General features: G+C 38.9%; 1 protein-coding gene across 1 annotated transcript; it reads right to left on the bottom strand.

Annotated features, from left to right (window-relative positions):
• Positions 1 to 14234: 14234 nt before the first annotated feature.
• On the bottom strand, positions 14235 to 16424 carry lrrn1 (leucine rich repeat neuronal 1). Its single transcript, XM_053315918.1, has one exon. It carries the CDS (start codon positions 16386 to 16388, stop codon positions 14235 to 14237), a length of 2154 nt encoding a protein of 717 aa, XP_053171893.1. The 5' UTR covers positions 16389 to 16424.
• Positions 16425 to 17018: the final 594 nt, after the last annotated feature.

The following is a 17018-nucleotide window of genomic DNA, read 5'->3' as shown; positions in this document are numbered from 1 at the left end:
CACCATCCCGAAGCAGCACATGTAGCAGTAATGAAATGTAGGTTTGGAAAACTGCAATAGCATCACATGGCCTGCAGATGGCAGCCTTGAATAGGGAAATGCTACTAGTCCTCTCTTGAATGCTTAGTTGAACTCCTGCACAGTGAAGAAGACAAATGAAGAGAAGCAGAGGAGAAATTAATTAAAACAACAACAAATCAAAACTCAAAATCAAAACTCAAAATATCTGCTTAATATTATTTTTTGATAGCCCCAAAACTCTTGCTCTTCTTTCTCACAACTTCTGACACCCTCAGTCACAAGAGAAAACAAGTGAAACACCAAAGTTTGTAGTTTGAATACCCATATGAAAAAAGTGGAAACGTGGCCATGTGAGTATACTTTATGTCCTGTGGCTTCATAACAGACCAGTCAAAGAGGCCTAGCAGTGTTTTAGAGCAGTCAAATGGGTTATGATTAAAGAACTAAGGCGTCTAACTGAAGTGTGGTTCGATAATTCAACTGTTTGGGAAACTCTGGTATCTACGGTGAGAGACAACGGCAGCTGTTTTGTACATTTTTGGTTTGTTTACCACTGAATGTCATTCTTTTTTAACGAGACATGGCAGGTTCAGTAGAGTATCCATGCCTAACCTTTCTCTGGTGTTGTATTAATGTTGGCATGTATAATTGATACACATTGGTTTATTCTCTGGTGACTATTGAAGGCAGATGGGGGGAGGTCACATTGTCATCTGGCATTTCCACGCTGCACACAAGTGACCAAGGATGCTCCTTTGAGATTTGGCCTTCATCTCTGTCCTTGGGCAAAATTAGTTCTGTCAGTTGTTAGTGCTGCATCTTGATTTCAGAGATGGCATATTCAGTCTAATACTGAAATGTTAGAAGTTAATTGGAAAAATTATTAGACAATAAACTGATTGACGGCAACAGAGGTTACTGCTGAAATGAATATGGGCTTCATGACTCAGCTGTTGTGTTGTACTACGCAATCAGCACTGAAGCAGCCTCCAAAATACAGGATGTGTAAACACTGCTTAGTTTGTCAGCAAGAATATTCCATTTATGTAGTGTAATAAGCTCACTTGTATTAAAGTTTATTAAACTACTAATCAGTTGGGAATTGTGTCCTGTGTGTTTATGAAAGTGGATCAACATTCAACAAAGTTATTACAAGGGGAACATTTCACTTGAACAAAATTTCATAGCAATTAGTCCAACAGGTTTTGAAATAGTGTGGCCACCCATAGGTTGACAGTCCAATGTTAACATACCTAGATCCAGCCACTAGCAAACTAAAAGTGACACCATTTTCAAGAGACTGTAATTCAAGATGGAAATAAAAAAGTATCATACTCTAGGCCAACTTAATATTGAGATTGATCAATATAAAAAAATACTATTACTGTAGGATCAGCGTGATTGACTGTACAACAAATTAGCAACATTTTTTGCAAATGGTAACTTAAATTCTAATTACTGTAACACTACATGTAAAACTTTTTCCATTCCATACCTCAGTATAAATATTTGTGTTGTCATTTTTAACATTTTGCATTTCTCCTAAATTCCTTCCTCTTTTCATCCTTACTCCTTTCCTTCCCCCCTTCCTTCTTTCCTAAATTCCTTCCTCTTTTCGTCCTTACTCCTTTCCTTCCCTTCCTTCCTTCCTTCCTTCCTCCCTCTCTACTCCTTTCCTTCCTTCCTTCCGACGTATTTGAGAGTCATAACAAGGCTGTTTTGGTTTTGTAACATCAGACATGATCTGCAGTGTTCCAAGCTGCAGCTCAGTGGCACCTGGCAACCTGGATGCTGAAATGCTACTGACTTGGTGATTGGTAGCTAGGTGGTGGGTGGAGCATCAGGCCAAAACACAGAATGACAACATAAACATTACTTGAGGGCTGCAACTGAGCTTTTTAAATGTGAATATTCTGGCTGGACTATTACTGTCAGTGATATCAGTGTTTGAAATGAACATGATTCCTTAATGTCTGGTGATATTTAGGGCCATTTTATGATTACTTGGCATATATTTGTTACATACAGCTACTTTAAGGTTAACTTGGGTTCTCTCCCTTAATTAGATACATCTTATAGTAAACATATTAGAACTATGTTTGTTTTTCTTTCCTAGACTGCATAATATGACTTGACATTGTAGTTCTCATTTTGTTGGCTGAAAACATGGTCAAACAGCCTCCCTTGCTCCAGATGAGTCAGGTTGTTGGGGTTCTTTAATGGGCGCTGTTGTCAGGGTTCTTTTGGGTTTAATGAGAACACACTCACACATGCATCAGCACAAACAAGGTGAACTTTGAGGCTGGACTATGATTGGTCGGGGGGTTAATGAACCGAAGGCATGATAGAGCACATTCTCTGGGGAGATTATCAGCAACAGTCCAGCATTCCCTCCCACTGTGTTGATTGACTTGGCCTCAAATTAATAAACCCTAACCATTCATAGTGCTACAGTATTAATAACACAGAACACACAACAAAAAATGGATGTAATGCCTCTCCAAGGTTGTGAGGGAAACTGCAGCATGGCCTGCTGCTTTTCATTTACCTTAAATTATTATAGTGAAGTGCAATAACATCAAGTGCTATTTTAATGGTGATGGATGGAATGTGGGTTGTTGTTTTTGTGGTATTGTTGCATTTATTTATTTATTGAGTCACTGCATTGAATGTGCTTTTTATGCTTGCGCTGAGCAGAAGTAGCTCTCCAAATCGTGTTGTATAGTGATGTACAATGACAATAAAGGCTTTCTATTCTATGCTATTCTCTTGTCTGGTCTGACAGTGGAGAACAAAGGCAATTTTAAAGGTTTCCCTCATCTGCTTTCGTCAGCGTGAGTGGGCATGATTATGATGAGCTGACCAAAGAGGTTTCAAAGGGGCCTTTTCTGACTGCCCCAGTTTCATGAAAGGTTCATCAAAGGCTGTCAATCAAACAAGGAAACAGAAATGCTCAGATTGGTCATAGAGAAACTTTAGGGATTGTACTTTAAAATCAAGATGAAAAAACAAGTAAAGAGAGATTTCGAGCACATGAGCAGACACATTTTCAAACTTTTTCTCTTGGGTGAAAACACGATTCACGAGGGTGACTCCAGCCCGCATTCGCGCACCCTGCAGCAGTCATCCCACGAGACTCCCTGACAACCTTCCTCTGCTGCCAAGCAACTACAACGACGTGTGATTCACTCACATGACAAGATTTGGCAAAGCAATTAAGTGAGGAGTCAAGGGGGTTCAATGGCCTCCTGAGGCAAACAACATATTTAGCTCTTTGGTGTGAGTTGGAAGAATGAGCTGAAATTTGATAGAAATGTACAACAACAATTTAGTCAAGACTGTACACAACTGAACAAGATCTGTATTTGTTCAACTTTTGCTCTTCCTGTTACCACAACTGTACTAGTAGCAACAATGCAGCAGTATACCTACCTAAGTTTCTCTTGTAGCCCTTAATGAAAAATTTCAGACCTGCTATGTTTTTTTTTTCCATAGGAAAGAATGGATATTTGAAGGTTATTAATAGTTGATTTGACCACTGGATTGTTAATGTCATTTGTCTTTATTCACCCCAAAAAACAATATACTGACTGTACAGATGTTAGCTGCATTCCATTTTCCATTATTTTCCTCCATATCCTTGTCCTTTTCTCTCAACTTTGCCTTGACTCATACAAACAGGAATAGGAGCTGAAAAGCATCAGTATAAGCATAACTTTTTTGCTGAAGCTAAAATGCTGTTGCGTATTTGCACTGTCTTGGTAACCAGTGTTTTTTAAGGCATTTTACAGAAATGGTGGAGCAAATGATAAGAAATGAAGGGACCTGTAAATACATAGTTATCAGAACTTGCATGCTGGATCAACTTACTTTCATTTCTATCTTTATCACCTACTGAAGCATAAGATCCTGCACATTAACAAAAGGTTTTCACTATTCTGGCTAATCACGTATCTGGTCAAGTTGAGCATAGGGATGATAAAGGTGTCCTGCCTTAACACTTTCAGCAATCCATTTTTTGGACAATCTGCAACCTTACTTATACCAATTTTTCACATAAACCGCCCCCTTACTCATTTTGCCCATTTTTCTGGTAACACCCCGCGGTGACTGATTTCACTCATTTTTCAACCAATCCGTCATCCTTGCTCATTGTTTGTACAATTTATGACAATCCACAACCCTTACTAATTTTTCAGTTAATCCCCCCTTAGTCAACATTTTTTTACACCCCTTTGGTCACTAATTGTACTTCTTTTTCAGTCAACCCATCCTCCTTGCTCATTTTACCAATTGTTTTGAGACCACCACACAGTACTGAGAGAAGATCAGCCCAGATAATTAGAATCAACTCTCTGGGTGTACCATGGGTGTGCAGAACCTTTGGTCCATGTGGAAACAAAAGTTATTTCCCAAAGATAGTGAGAGAATACCCTGATTAAATTAAACTCTTATTAGATTCTAGTTAAAATGATGAACACCGTAGCATCATTTCAAAAATATTTTTTCTTTAACCATATGGGTTTTTTTTTGTGAAGTTTATAGCTAAAGGAATTCAATTAAATGATTCCCTCAGATAGTAGATGACACATAGATTATTTTGCACTGTCTAACCCTCATCCTTATAATGTTACATCACTTTCTATGATTCCTGTTCACTTCACTCCTAATAGAGTAACGCACATTACACAAGTCTTACAATGTTTTACACAGTAAAAAGGAATAACTGCAGTGCATAACCTCCAGCAATCAATGTGCAGTGCTCACAAATCAAGTCAGCCAGGCTTGTTCCCTGTAAAGATGTTGAATCTCTCGAGAGGCTCCATTCTTTCAATCCAGTCGATACACTTTGTCTGTTTCCACTTAACCTGCTATGGGTCAGTGTCTGTATTTTAAATGGGGTGTAATAACCAGTGGACACATTGTCAGTATCACTCTACCTTGTTAAACTCAAATTAGGATTCAAACTTCTTTTAAACCTACATTAAATCAGCACTAAACAGCATTTTTATTTAAACCCAGCTGGTCTTTCATGTCCAGTGTTGCTGTAGGACAACCTGTCAGTCATTGGTTATGAACAACACAAGAATAATAAGCTGACCACAGGAACACAGAGATACAAAGGCACAGGTTTCACATTGTCTTATTTCATTCATATTTCTTCTCTGCTTGTAAATTCTGTAACTGTCAGCCGTGGTAACAGGGAACAGTGTTTTTAATCACTGTTCATTTTCAGCTCCTCATCAGTAATGATCATGCAGCCACATTTCTGTGTGCTGTCTCTACATTCTGCCTTCAGCAAGCACACATGCATGAAATGGGCTTTCTATGAAAAGTCAATTTGTGCCAGTCACAGTGGAGAATGACTGCCACAAACAGTGATGAACATTTTTTATGTCATGCTGTCATCATAGAAAATGGCAAAAACTGTTCAGTAATGACGGGGAACTTTTGTTCCTCGCATAAAATGTAACCTAGTTATGATCCTCCGAACAAATATGTGCAATCATTGACATTGTGGTATACTGTATACACCTTTACGCTCTCTTGGTGATAGCTAGCTAAGAAAATTGATATCACTCTTGTGTCTGTATGCAATGCTACATAAGGTAAAGCCAGGAGCCAGTTAGCTTAGGTTAGCATAAAGACTGGAAGCAGGCAAAACAGCTATTCTAGCTCTGTTTAAACATTTGAAGAAGTAAAATGTTAAGTTATGTTTTTTTGTAGGACTCTTTTTGAAGGACTGTGCATATCCACATGCTGTGACTTCCTAGAGTCTCTGGTGGTTGACACAGTCTATTCATCATGCAAGGCTGTCTTTGGTGCTTGCCAGGGTAAAATTGACTGAGACAGAGGACATGTTTATGTTATTCACAATACAATACGGCTGCTGTAAATAAATGCATCTCTGTGCAAAGAAGGAAATACAAAAAAGCCTGAGGATTGAAGTTGATATGCATGCTCCTGTACATTACATTTATGTACACCCTTCTATTTTGCCAGTCGTAACTCAAAATTATAGCCCTTTGTTCAGCTCTTGAGAACTTTGGAGATACTTTGCAATAAATATTATATATTAAATATTAAATATTACATATTTATTTATTATGACAAAAGGATTACAAATCAGTCAAAATACCCCCACCCCCATTGTTTTTTATGTTATAATGAATGAGGAGTTTTGCACAGGCGAGGCCCTTGCGGATTTCGTAGGTCAACAGATGCTTGACCTTTTTGACCTGCTGCTATATTGCATGTCACCATCTCGCTTGAGGAAAGGTCAGAAGCAGCATAAGGTCAGGCCAAAATATGCTGAACATGATGTTACTCAGGGCTGCAAACTACTGGCTTTTCATACTTCACAAATACAAACATAGGCACCTGTATGTATGCCACACACACACAAACACACACATCAGCAATCAATGTAAGGGGAATTTTGGATGACAAAGTAATCAATCGATCAATGGGGTGAGGCCTCCTCTGATTGTGTTGTCTCACTAATGTTTCACTTCCATTACAGTCAAAGTGGAGTATATATCTTCTTTGTTATTGAGATGGCATTGTCTTTTGTCCATTTAGTGTAGATGTATGTTATGCCTCTAAGTTTAGACATTTTTTCTCATAGATTATGACTTTCATTACTGCAGAGCATTTATATTCCTGTTTGAATAAAGACAATCCTAACAGTGGGAAGCAGTACGTCTAAGAAGATGGAAATGAGCTTCAAGCGTCTGTGTCAGCAATGAGATTTAACACACATTCACACTTACAGTATGCTGCAGGCAAAAAACAAAGCTCTTTAATTGGGCCCTGGGAGAAAACACCACAACAATCCATCCAACAATTCATTATGCATTTAACAGATGATTAACATTACTGAAATGCATTATGTTTTCACACTTCAACTGCGTTTTCCCCCACAGTACGCCTCCATTATTCAGATAGTATAGAGGCAAATCTCATCACAATGGAGTCCTAAAAGTATAAGAGACACACAACAAGTGAAACTCACCTCTTCTGCTTTTGGTAATTTTTTTTTTTCTGTGTCAGTGACCAGTAAAACAAGAAAGTGTCACATGTCTCACATTGAGGGTTCATCCAACCAGTTTCAACAATGGATCAGATTCTACAGATATGTGCAGATATGTCACACCACTCTTCAATGAGAGATTTCATCTTTTGTTGACTACTGCAAACACATTTGTTTTATGTGATTTCCATATTTATTCCCACTGTTCAATAATCATTTTGGAACAGGCCATTCACACTCTTGGTGTTTACCTGGCCAGAAAAGAGTTTGCATTGCTTTTGAATTGTGCCAGGAAAATACACCAGTGTAATGTTGGGTAGGTGTTGACTCAACGGTCTGCACCAATCCTAAAAACATAGATAAGTATAATTCGACAAGATGAAAACAGCCATTCTAATGGCTCTTTGAAGCTGTACTTACTGGCACAGTGGTGCTTCATAGCCGCGGGAACATGCCTTCAGTAGGGAGTGCGGGGGAGTTGCCAACCTCCCCAAATAAAAAAAGGAAAATTGGTTAGTTGGGAAATGTGCTTAAGACACCAATATGCCTACACTGGCAGAGCAGAGTCTTGCTTCTCATGACAATACCACGCTTTTAAAGTGCTGCTGGCTGGAAAACACTTTTTGTCATGCTGGAAAGGCTGTCTGAATCCTACTGCTATGCATGTTCTTTCAGCAAAATGCTTATATCAGTATGCTAACGTTCTCAATGGCAAAGCTAAAATGCTCATGTTTAGCAGGTATAATGTTTACCATGTTTACCATCTCAGTTTTGTATATTAGCATTTATTTATTAGCACATTTGCTATTAGCACTAAACACAAAACCGCTAATGCTGATGGTAATGTCATTGTTTTAGTATGTATTTTATCATAAACCAAAATATTTGTCAAGCTAAACTTTTTCCCTGATGATGGTGCTGGATGAAAAGTCAGGGGAACCATCAAGTTACTACAGTTAATCCTCAGGGGGACAGTAATGTGTGAATCAAATTTCATAGCAATGCATCCCATATTTGCTGAGCTATTTCAGTCAAAATCACAATTGTCAACCTGCTGGTGGATCTAGAGAGGATCACTGAAATCAGTAGGATTCATCCTCAGGGGATCATGAATGTCTGTACAAACGTTCATGACAATATATCCAGTAGTTGTTTAAATATCTCAGTATGGACTAGAGTGGTGGCTAAACATGACTAAAATGAAAGCAGCAGTGCCAAGTAAGCATTCATAAAAATTCTAATGTTGTGAAATAGCAAATGGAAAATCATAATTCTTGCTAATAATAATTTTTCCCCCATACAAATAACATTTTTACCACACAATTTGATGAAAGTCCTGCATAGCATCATTCTTCAAATGCTTGCTGGTAACAAGTGCTTTGTGAGTAGTTAAATTTATATTTGTAAATGTGAGATCTTGGGAATAATAAGAGAACAAGTGTACAGGTGCTGTCTCTGCAGGGCAGCCAGTTGCTCTCAGGAAGAGGTGTGAAGTTACACCCACACTCTCCCCAGAACAATGAAAATAACTAAGCATGGACAGCGTGATCACTGGATCCAACAAGGAGCGGTGACAACTTGGAATACGCATGCCTCCTCTTTCAATTAGATTAACAGTTTATGTGAGATGAACTTCTGCTGAACCTTACTGATGATCATCTGTACTCCAAGAGTGAGACTCATCACATTGTCCAAACATAGGTAGCCAGGAGCCAGCCACTCTGAGCCATTAAAAGCTGAGTGCTGTGTGGATTACAAAAGGCAGTGAAAAGCTTTCAGCTTCTCCCACTATTGTTCCAGGTACTTGGCTGCCTATGACTGCACTCAGCTTTGAATGAGGCTCTTGTTGTTTTTTTAAAGTAAAATTATGGTTTGGACCTAAAAGGTGAGACTGCACAGTGTAATTCAATTTTTTTCTTGATTGCAATAGAGTTTTAAATACAGCAGACATCGGGTGTCATATTGCTTGTTGTAACTGTCATAGCTACTTATATTGGAAAAATGTCTGTCTTGTTTATGGATTGGTCTGGGCACTCTTGCCAAAAAACCCAAACCCACTAAATCATTATTAGCAACAGTTTTTCATGTCACACATTTGTTTTTAACTGACTGTTGGCATTGGTGTGATGCATTACGTGCTCCTGTACATCTCATAGCATGGACCCAGTTAAGACTGAAAACACAAACTGTAGATTGTCTCATTTGTCTTCTTATCCACTGCTGATATGAATATACAGATCTTAAAAAGTTATGTAACAGCCTTGTGTTGACATAGAGCACCAAAGGGAAAGTCCCCTCAGGCATCCATGGATAAATATGATATATATATATATATATATTATCATAACTTCTTTAAAAAGAATCACATCTAATCAGTGTTACAGCATAACCAGAAAAAGAAGAATTTTTAGGGGTCTTTTACCCACTTTTTGGATAACATCTCTACGGTTCTTAATTTTACTCTTTATTTTTCAATCAGCCCGCTCCCCTGGCTCAGTTTAGCAATTTTTGGGGCATTCCACAGCCCATTTTTCAGTAGCCTCCACACCTTATGAGTGTTACCCTTGGGCTCAAGTGTCTTTGCCGCCTTTGGGTGAAAATCCCAAGCCACCATCTGTACGATTTCAGAAACCCAGTTTTCGAGAACATAGGCCTCCAAAGGATAGCCCAGACAACTCACCAGACTTGTGGCCCACCTTCATGGGGTGCAACACTGCCTGGAAATTTTTATGTGTTTCGGCTGATAGCAAATGTGACAACTAACCCAAAAGAGAATGTGACAAGCATCCCCAACTGGGATTTTTTGTTAGTTCTTCTCAAAGCTAACAACCACATTGGCATAGCGAAGACAAATAACTAATTATAGCTCTCTCTTCATACTTTTTAATGGTAGTGATTGTTTTATTATAAGCTCGTTATGTAAAAGCCTAGAAGAGAAACACTGAAGAGCTGGATATTTACATTTTCACATGAAAAACACTAAAAGTCCTCTCACTTCAGTGTCGAGTGGTTTACTCCAGAAATGGCTCTCACCTAAATTCTGAAAATTTAGGTGCCAACACTTCTTAACAGCACCCTTTTAGGGAAGTAGATCTAATTACGGTGATAACCAACGTATGTGACAACTAATCCTGTTCTCTCTTACTCCTAGCTAAACCAATACATCATCCTCACCTAAGTTCTTCAATCAGGGTTTAAATGGATGGAGAGCTTCAGGTTCCGGCTCAGTCTCCCCTTCTGCCTTCTCACAGGACAGAGATTTAATTTTGATTAATTTTTCAAAGCCTCTGCAGCAGGTGTGTTGGAAAGCAGCTGAAAATGGAGACTAAAAGTCCCCTTAGGCTGTTAGCCACTAAGGCCAGAAACAGGCCGGTTACAACCCTAACACAAACAACTCACCAATAATTCAGCACCAGCTAAGAAACACACTAGAATGAAAACTGACGTAGGTATAAATATATTTGTCTGCTTGAAAGCTGGCCTATGTTTGCTGCCTTATTTCTAACACTGTCCCATTTCTGTCACTTGAAATAACTCAGAAAAAAATAATTAGACTATATTCAGTCCTTGAAATTGAGGTGATTTGAAACAAGAACTGTACAAATATGTGCTTAATGATTCCAGCACAGTATTCATCCTGACTAGACACAATTTGACATAGTTCTTCTCAAGCATGACAGAAGAGAAAGAAGCATGAAACTCAGTAGTAGTGTGCTTTGTACCATTATACTTCACCTTCAGCACAAAGATGGAGCTTTTCTTGTTCCACACCTTTAGAAGTGTACATTACTTCTCTCACTTGGCTGCCAGCACCTGCAGGTGGATGATGGGAGGGGTTGTCATGGAAACAGGCCACTGGGATGGGACATGGTGCAGGCTCCAGCACACGCTTTGAAAAGCTTTCATTGATAGCTGTCCCAGTGAGCTGATTTCCGGTCTGTTACTAGGCTACCCACTGAGTCCGTATAAAGGCTTGTCCGCTCCTTGCAGATAAAAGGACAGCAGTGGATTTTTCAAAGTGGCAGTTTGAATGCACAGGTTTAACAAATGCCAGACTACTGCTGCTCTGCCCTCCTCTGTCCATCATTCTCAGCATAGGACACAGGTCTCCCTGAAGGATCTGTGACATTCACTGACATTTTTCTTGCAGCATCTCCTGACATCTCTATGCACAAAGGAAAGCAGTTGTGTGAGAAGGTGTTTAACCTATTACATCCCTGGCATTTCTTGATGTACAATGCATGCAAAGCAAAATCAAAGCTCAAATAAGTTACTGACAATAGTGTGACATTAGTGTCAAGGGACTCTATCTGAGATAAATAATGTGTATCAGTAACACTCTATTTGAAGTCCTCTATTTAGCATTTATAAGCAATTCTTATAAAGCTATTCAAAAATAATTAAAAATGTATATCACAATCAAATCTACTGTCAGATATAAAGGCTTTCAGAATTTTATTAGTGTTATTTTCCAACAATGACCTTCTCCTTTGAAGCATGTGTAACTGGTAAATAATCAGTTGATAAATGATTGATAACATACAACATTAGGTATACATCATATTTATATATGATAGGTGACAATGATACACATATGTTACAGTGTGTTGTACAATTCAGTCGCTGGTTGAATTAGAATTTTTTATGAATTTCAATTTAACTTATTCTCGACCTCAAAATTGAAAAAAATATAACTGAGTTAATTAATAGATTTCTAGAGCTATTAGCTGCATTTAATAAAAAATGTGTTCAGTTGTCATGAGCATGTTTATGAAAAGAAATTGAAATAACATAATTGCTAAATATAACTAATAAATACATCATAGTTCATATCTATTACAACAGTGTTATATTGCAAACAATTGATTAACTGTTTATACACCAGTTACAGATGCTTCACAAATGCATTGCTAAACACTTAAAAATGTATTTATAGCCACTTGCAGTAACATTATAGTGTTTTAAGTATTTATTAAGTATTCAATTATTATATACTGATTATAAATGTCTTGTGTAATATTCCTGCAAATTATATGAAAGAAAGAATTATATAAAAACATTTGTTCTTCCCCATATTCAAAAAAATCATCAAGGTGAGACTAGTGTTCAGATATTAAATCTACATAAAGCCCATTATACTATCTTTAAAATACTTGACAATAGTCTCAGTTTGATTACACCCTGTTCTGCAAAACTATCATCTCACTGATAACATCGATGATATAAAAAACAGCCGGTACTTTACAAAGGTAAAGTTATAAATGGTTTATTAACTGTCCTTCGGTTTCCCCAAAATGAAGAATATTTGTCTCAATTCCAGAAATAATTGAGGAGAAGAGGGGCAGAGAGAGCATGCGGGAGAACGAGCACGTTGTCATGGGAGACTAAATGGGGATCGTTTGATTGCACCACAAAGCCCAGAGCTGTCAGTCAACACCAGAAACAAACAGAGCTTCTGGCTCCCACTGGAGATCTACTTTTTCTAGACAGTAAACCACTGAGATTGGGATTTGCATTGTGTTGGAGTTATGGACCTTGCAGAGGCACTGATGGGTTGAAAGTAACTCAGCATCAGCTTTCACATTACTGTATGTCTAGTTTTTACTGACAGAGGTGGGAAAAAAGCCACTCATAATGTTATATTGAATAAAAATATAACAATGGCAATTTGCAGTCGTAGATATGCTGTAAAATCCAAAGATACAGTACTAAATGCTGAGAATATGAAACATTTGGCTGATTTATAGCAGGGTTGCTTGGTGCCATATAACACTGCCATCTGCACTTGCTATAATTGTCCATTATCCATAATCACCGTCTCCTTTGATCCTTTCTCAGCTGCATTATATTCTTGTGGCTTATGCCATATGTTGCCTCCTTTCTAAAGTTTTAAGATGTAGAGGTATGCTTTGTATAGTGAAACAGACTGAACAGGATGTGACAAAAATGCAGGCACTATCCACAGTCTTGGTTTTATGAGTGACTAATTTCTTTGTTTTTGAAGTTACTGTATGTTCTCCGAGGCATTTTGTGCAGTAATTATATTCTACCGGGACAAGAATTTAAATTATTCTCTGATAATTGCTTTGCAGAGGCAAACACACTGCAGTCTGCATCTTCCATTCTCTCTCTATCAACGCTAACACCTACAGCTACGCTCATCACCCTGAAATTAATAAATTCTAACCTAAGACATCAACATGATGATTTTCCCTGCAACAATTTATGCTTTTAAATTTTCACTTTCAACCTGTAAATGTCTATTTCCTCAAAAGTATTTACTAAATACAGAGTATACACAATTAACTATACATACTGTGAATAAAAATGAAACATGGTGTTGAAATCATGGTTTAAAAAATATGAGGAAAAAAGATTTTATTTAACTTGCTCTTCAATAAACAACATGTTTGTGTGTGTAAACCACAACAAAACCAGTGATTGTAGACATATTCTAGCAAAATAAGAAAAGAAATATTTAAGAATCTTAAAAGCCTTACATCTATTTACCTAGTTTATAACATTCATATTTCTATTGCTGGTTTACAGTAGTTGCTCTGCAAACACAAAGTCTAAATCAAACATACTGTTTATTAATGTACAAAAAGTAAATGAAATCATAGCTGATACAACATTACAGAAGAATTGCTAACATTATTCAATAGACAGTATATCAAGTCTAAACATACTTTGTCAGCTTATATTTGAGTTGATAGACAAATTAGTATATATATTTCAGTGCACAACAGTCAACAGTAAAACTGTTTTACAAGAGAAAGAAAGATTGCAGTCTCTAACAGCTCTGCCAGAGAAACAAGTCAAAACGTGTGGGATTTCAGCTTTTTCTTTGCTCACGCATACTGAATCCGTGACAATACTCATGCTGTGTTCATTAAAACAAGAACTAAAAATAAAGCAAAGTGACTATTTAGTCCAGTAAGCTAAACAAAGCTGCCATATTGTGTGTCAAAATAGGCGAGAGGTAAAAAGGCAATATGCTAAACTAAAGATCTGAAATGTTGGTTCGTCAGTAGCTTCAAAGTCTGAGAGAACCAAAGAACAATAAAAGGAAACGTCAAAGAAAAAAGAGATTAAGTTCACTTTTACACAAAGAAGCAAATATGTATATTTGTGCTCCTGACAGAAACATGTCTCTGTGTGTCCAAGCAGGTGGGACCTCTCACCACATGTAGTAGCTGCGTGTGGTGTCCACCTGGCTGGGTTTGGTCTCAGAGGAGCCCTCTTTCTCCTTCTCACTGTCTGCCTCCCACAAGTTGATAAGAGGAGGGTACAACTCATTTAACGGTATTGACGAGGTTTTCTGCATGTACTTCTTCAGGGAATGATGATAGTTTTTCCTCTTCCACCTCTTTGCAATGTACACCCCCAGTGATGCCAGGCTGATGATTGCAAACATTGTTCCCATAACTGCTGCAAGAGCAGTATTTGTCCCTTGGTCAGATATTTCCACAGCAAAAGTTGCTTGCTTTGTCGTCACATTTACGCATGACTTCTGTGTTTGTTGGTGGATGTTGGAGACAGTGAGGCACACTTCATACTCAGTCGCCGGTTGTAAATGCGTAAGGTTGTACTCGTGGACATCCACAGGTACCCTGGCAGTGTAAGTAATATGTGGGTTGTCAATTTTCATGGTGGCAGATGACCACTTTAGGTTAGAGGTCATTACATTTGAGTTTACCTTCCAGGAGACCAGGATTGAGTGGGACTCTGTTTGTTTGACGTAGATCTTCATAAGCTGAGTGCTGTCTAACAGAGTACCGTTTACACGTATGGCTATCACTCTTGTGTCAGCTCCTTCTGAATTTTGAGCTACACATGTGTATCTGCCAGAGTCTTCTACTTGGATATGAGAAATTCTCAATGTCCCTTCACTGCTGAGACTGTACTTGTCGGATAGGGTGTCCCTCATTACCTTGTTCCCCATCGGTGTCACCCAGTATATTTCCGGCTCAGGCTGAGACATGGCTCTGCAGTCCAGGTCCACCGTCATGTCAATGTCCAAGTTGAGGTGGTTGGGGAAGGTATCATGGGAAATCATGGGCAAGCATTGGTTTAATAAGTTCTTCTGCAACACCGCCCGCACATGCATACCCCTGACCTCTGCTGGCGTGGCACAAAACATAGACAGAGGTTCCATGAACCGGACAGTGGTTTTGTTGGAGCTCATCCACTGGATGACACAGTCACAGCGAAGAGGGTTGCTGTGGATGCTGATCTCACGTAGGTTGGGGAGAGAGTCCACAGTAGATTGATAGAGGGCATTCAAGGCGTTGTTGTTTAGCATTAGACTCTCTAAGGCTGGGACATCACGAAAGGCCTGACGATTGATGTAGGAGAACTTGGGGTTGTTTGTAGCCTCCAGCTTAGTGAGCTCAGGAAGATTGTCCAGACTGTACTGGTCAATAGAAACCAGCTCGCCCATGTTGTTTATACCCAGCTCTTTTAGTCTCAGCATGTTTTTGAAATCTCCTTCCTGAATCTTGTGCACTGGATTTTTGTTCAAATCCAAGAACTTGAGGTTAGGCAGTTTCTGGAGGGCTCTTTGAGGGACCCTGACCAGCTTATTGTCGTAGAAAGAGAGGCTCTCAAGATTGTCAAGTCCCACAAAGGCATTTCCAGGGACGTCTGTCAAATCCATCCCAGCCAAAACAAGGCTTCTAAGGTTGCCCAGTGGCTTAAAGTTGAAGTCCATTATTCCCACAACGGGATTCTCCCCAATCATGAGGATCTCTAGATTGGGTGTAGAATCAAACCACTGACTACTGATGGTCTTAAGCTTGTTGGAGTTGAGGTGAAGCCTTAGCAGGTTGTGGAGCCCAGAGAAGGCATTGGCGGAGATGGTGTTGATCTGATTATGGTTAATGTAGAGCTCCTGCAGGTTGCTGAGGTCCTGCAGACAGTAATCAGGCATTTCTGTGATCTGGTTCTCCTCCAGATGAAGCGTGGTGAGCTGGGACATATTGGTAAGGCCAACATCCCGAATGCTACTGAAGTTGTTCTGGGACAAATCCAGCTCGGTGAGGTTGAAGAGCTGCTCTAGCTCCTCAGTGGTCCTGGCAATGTAGTTACTCTGTAGGAGGAGAACCTGGGTGTCACTTGAGAGGTTCCCAGGGATTCGTGTTAGGCGCAGGTCATTGCAATCCACAGTGATAGCTTCTCTGTAAGTGGACTGGGGGGTAAACCAGGGCCGTATCTCACACACGCACAGCTGGGGACACTCATTGCTCTGAACAAAAGAAAGTCCTATCGATACCAGGGTCAGGCCAGCAAACACCTGGCCTAAAAGAAAGCAGTCTAACCTCCGTCTAGCCATACTGGAGAGGGACAGGAGGAGGGGCAGATGAATTTGGGAGAGAGTGTGTTACAGTCATCAACCAGACTTTTCACTGATTAGGTCTTTCAGTCCAGTGAAATAGCCAGGGGTTGAAGCCAAGGGTAGAATATTACAGCAGGATCTAGGAGCAGCAAAATGATCTAGAAAAGAAACACAAAACACACATTATTATACGGAAAACATTGTTTATCCCATGTTTACAATTAAAGGGTATATATAATTATGTTTTTTGTATGTAACAATTATGGAAATATTGCATAATATTTCATGTATCTTGTAAATGTAGCAATTACTTAAGATAACAGAGGGACTAAGAACAACAATTGCTTCTCCAGTATCCTTGTGAGACTGTGAGATATGTGCAGCATCAACAGTTTTGAGAAAATGCAAGTTCAGCTCATTACAATGCAAGCACAAAACACTGCTCTGAACTACTTGGAAACATATCAAATTCCATTGAGGGCTTTCATCTATTCAACAGGCCCATAAGGACTCGATCATTAGCTTCTCCGAACATCATTAAACACTATGAGATATTAGTATGTGCCATGCCTCAAAGAAGGCAAAAAAAGATGCACATCTTAATTTTTAATGCAACATCTTCAGCAT

Source organism: Scomber japonicus, chromosome 3 (assembly GCF_027409825.1).
Source record: "Scomber japonicus isolate fScoJap1 chromosome 3, fScoJap1.pri, whole genome shotgun sequence".
In the NCBI taxonomy this organism is placed as follows: Eukaryota; Metazoa; Chordata; class Actinopteri; order Scombriformes; family Scombridae; genus Scomber; species Scomber japonicus.
The sequence above is the reverse complement of the archived record's forward strand: the minus strand, read 5'-3'. Positions and strand labels throughout refer to the sequence as shown.